The sequence below is a fragment of the Elgaria multicarinata genome, chromosome 2 (genome assembly GCF_023053635.1).
Source record: "Elgaria multicarinata webbii isolate HBS135686 ecotype San Diego chromosome 2, rElgMul1.1.pri, whole genome shotgun sequence".
Taxonomy (NCBI): Eukaryota; Metazoa; Chordata; class Lepidosauria; order Squamata; family Anguidae; genus Elgaria; species Elgaria multicarinata.
The window spans coordinates 155,038,847-155,041,889 of record NC_086172.1 but is presented as its reverse complement, the minus strand read 5'-3'; the positions used below and the strand labels follow the sequence as shown (position 1 = coordinate 155,041,889).

At 41.0% G+C, this 3,043-nt stretch overlaps 1 protein-coding gene across 1 annotated transcript; it reads right to left on the bottom strand.

Moving 5' to 3' along the window:
- Positions 1-1,709: 1,709 nt before the first annotated feature.
- GPR65 (G protein-coupled receptor 65) lies at positions 1,710-2,811 on the bottom strand. Its single transcript, XM_063147625.1, has one exon. It carries the CDS (start codon positions 2,809-2,811, stop codon positions 1,795-1,797), a length of 1,017 nt encoding a protein of 338 aa, XP_063003695.1. The 3' UTR covers positions 1,710-1,794.
- Positions 2,812-3,043: the final 232 nt, after the last annotated feature.

Sequence of the window (3,043 nt, the reverse complement as noted above, 5' to 3'; positions counted from 1 at the left end):
AAAAAGAACAGAGTAAAAGAACTCTTAACACTTCATCCCACGTACCTGCTTCCCTCGGATTATCCCCGTAGCGCTAAGCTTTTGCAGTTGTTGTTGTTTTTGCTACCGGGTGACAGCGATCCTTTGCATACCAGGAAGTGAGTTTAAGGGGGGGAATGTAAAAAATCATTAAAAAATCAATGGATGACCCAATTCAATTCAAATTTGGTATGCTTAAAGCTCTCCCTAATATCTATTACTGTGCCAATCTTGGTGTCTTTATCTTTAAAGCTTATGCAGATGTAAGCATTTCTTTAAAATCCTGCTCCTGCGCCCCAGTGGCAGCTCGGAAGATACACTCAAAAAGGAGGGGCTAAATACGGCAAATCTTTTGGCTTTATAGCACAATTAAGGCAGGATGCATGGAAGTACTTCACAATCAAAGCAGATTATAAGGTGGAAAACTTCGGAGTCCTTTGCATGCAATTTGCAGTGATTGCACAGTATAACGCTGGTGTGGTAAAACTCTTAGATACTGCGGCTTTTCCAGGCAGAAGTGGCTGGTTGGGAGCGTGCTGGCCATGATGTCATGTGCTGCAAACAACCTCACAACGCAACCAAGCCACAGGAAAAAAAACCCCATGAAGACACCTCCCTCCTTGTCTCATATATAATAGAAAGGACAGAAATTAGGGGCGGGGGGGGGGATTGAAGACATTAATTTTTCTGGGATTACATCCTCTAGTTACCAAAAATTCTTCAGGCTAGGGAAATTCTGACTGGGGGACCTTACTCTCTGAACACCTGTTGATAGAAAAGTATATAGCTTCAACTGTGTTTACTGGCTATTATTTATTTCAAAAGTACTTTGAGCGGAAGGGAAACCACCACCGTCATTCTCCAAATCTTTGTTTAGGTTCTAAAGGAAGAGTACACATAACGGTATATAACAGGTAGCTACTGTAGCACTCCTTATGCTTTCATTTCCCCTAGGAATATCTTTCAGTTTAGTGGTGTAGTGGACCGCTAAACTGCCGCGCCTGTACATTTTTATTAGCAGGAATGCTGATGTCATCTGCAGAACACCTCAGACTTCCCTCTGAGTTTAACTCCAATCCTCACTTGCAATGAATTCCTCCCAGAAACACCATAATGTTCCCTGTTTTAATGCCAAGTATTTTCGGTGGCATTTGAATGGCCAATTAAGTCCCATTCGCTTTACATAAGATGAAGCTGAAAATTGTTAGAAATGGTTTGTCGATATGGATTAACAAACCAGCTCCTGTATTTTTGGACTCTCCTTGCGGGGTGGGGGTGTCTATGGGAACTGTCATGGTGAGCGGCTGCACTTCAAAATTGACCACTACTCCACTAGATTTAGTTCTACCTTTCTGTCACAACAATCTAGTACCAGCTATACATTTGCCTCTCTGTGAACAGAGAACATTTTAATTCATAAAATAAAATTGTCTTTTGGAATAATTTTATATCCTGTTTTCAACCATGATTGACTCCCAAAGCAGTTTACAACAATGACACTCCATTGCAAAGATGTAATGTAAAACATTAAGGATCACTGATGTTTGCATGGTGTTCTCTTATGGCTATTGGCAGATGATGAGATGTAGTCCAAGTTCCAGGCTCTTCCCTCCTGAGAGAGAGGGAAGAAAAAGCTTCAGGTGGACTCAGTGGCTTAAAGATGTGTCAACCTACAGAAGCAGCCCCTCTGTTTTGGACCCAATCCTACATAAACGAGGAGAATGAGACCTCTCTGCTTTCATCAAGTTTTGCTTTGACCATGTGTTGCATTAAGGCCTATAGGAACGTTTCTGTTTCCGGAATCTTTCTGTCCTGTGAACTATTGGTCCCAGCAGCATTTTGTGACTGCCGTGCATCTGTTTGGCTCACAGAGGAGCCACACTTGAGCATGTTCCATATGTCTGTTCTTCCAGTTTCACTCACAAAGCAATAAAGAATTGGGTCAGCTATACAATTTAAGCTTGTCAATGCCGTTGCAATTCTATAGGGGATAAACATAGTGATGGCAAAACAGCAGTTACCCGGCTCAAAGATACTGCGGATAAGAAGAACACCATGATAGGGAGTGAAGCATAAAACGAAAGTGACAATGATGCTTAGCAATAGGTGATTGATTTTCTTCTTGTCACTGTTTTGGGTCGCTTGATTATGCTTCACAGCTTGGTATATTTTCTGGTAGCAGAACACCATGACAGCCAAAGGGATTGCATACCCCACCACAATCCGGTAAAAATTGAACTTAGCTTGCCATTTTTCTAGAGGGTATGTATCGTAACACAAAGTATGGCTGTCATTGATGGTGCCATTATGTGGAAATATTTCACACTCTTTTAGAATCTGATAGTTGGACATGATTTCGAAGGCCCAAACTAAGACAGAGATAAGCACGGCAAATCTTCTTGTTCGCAAATAATGAAACCTCAGTGGGTAGGCTACAGCTAAATATCTGTCAAGGGAAATGCAGGTGAGAAATCCTGAGCTGGTGTAATAATTCAGGTACTTGAGGAATGCAGAAATCTTGCAAAGTTTTTTGGGAAGTGTCCAGTTATCTCCATTCTGAGCATAATAAATCCAGAAAGGCAAGGTCAATGTGTAGAGCAGATCAGCTAAAGTTAAACTGAGGAGATAAATGCCCAGCTCGTTTTTTTTCTTCACTTGGGAGCAAGATATGTAAAGTGCTGCACAGTTTGCAGGAATGCTGATAATAATCAAAATGCTGTAGAGAACAGGAAACAAATGCCTATCTAGTTCATGATAAACCTCACATGTAGTATTAGGTTCAGAACAGTTCATTGTTTCTTTTGGAACTGGCTGATTCCAGCTGGACAGGTATGGATGTTTTTGGGTTCTTATAATATCGTTCTCACTCCAGTTGGGGTACAGTAGAGTATATCATAAGTCTTTCATCAAAAAGCAAGGCTCCATTAATTGGTTTCTTCCCCATTCCGCTGCTAGGGGGAAAAATAGAATTAGATGGTTTATTTTGCTGCTTTGATAAAGAGAAACTCAAAGCAAAAGTTCAAGT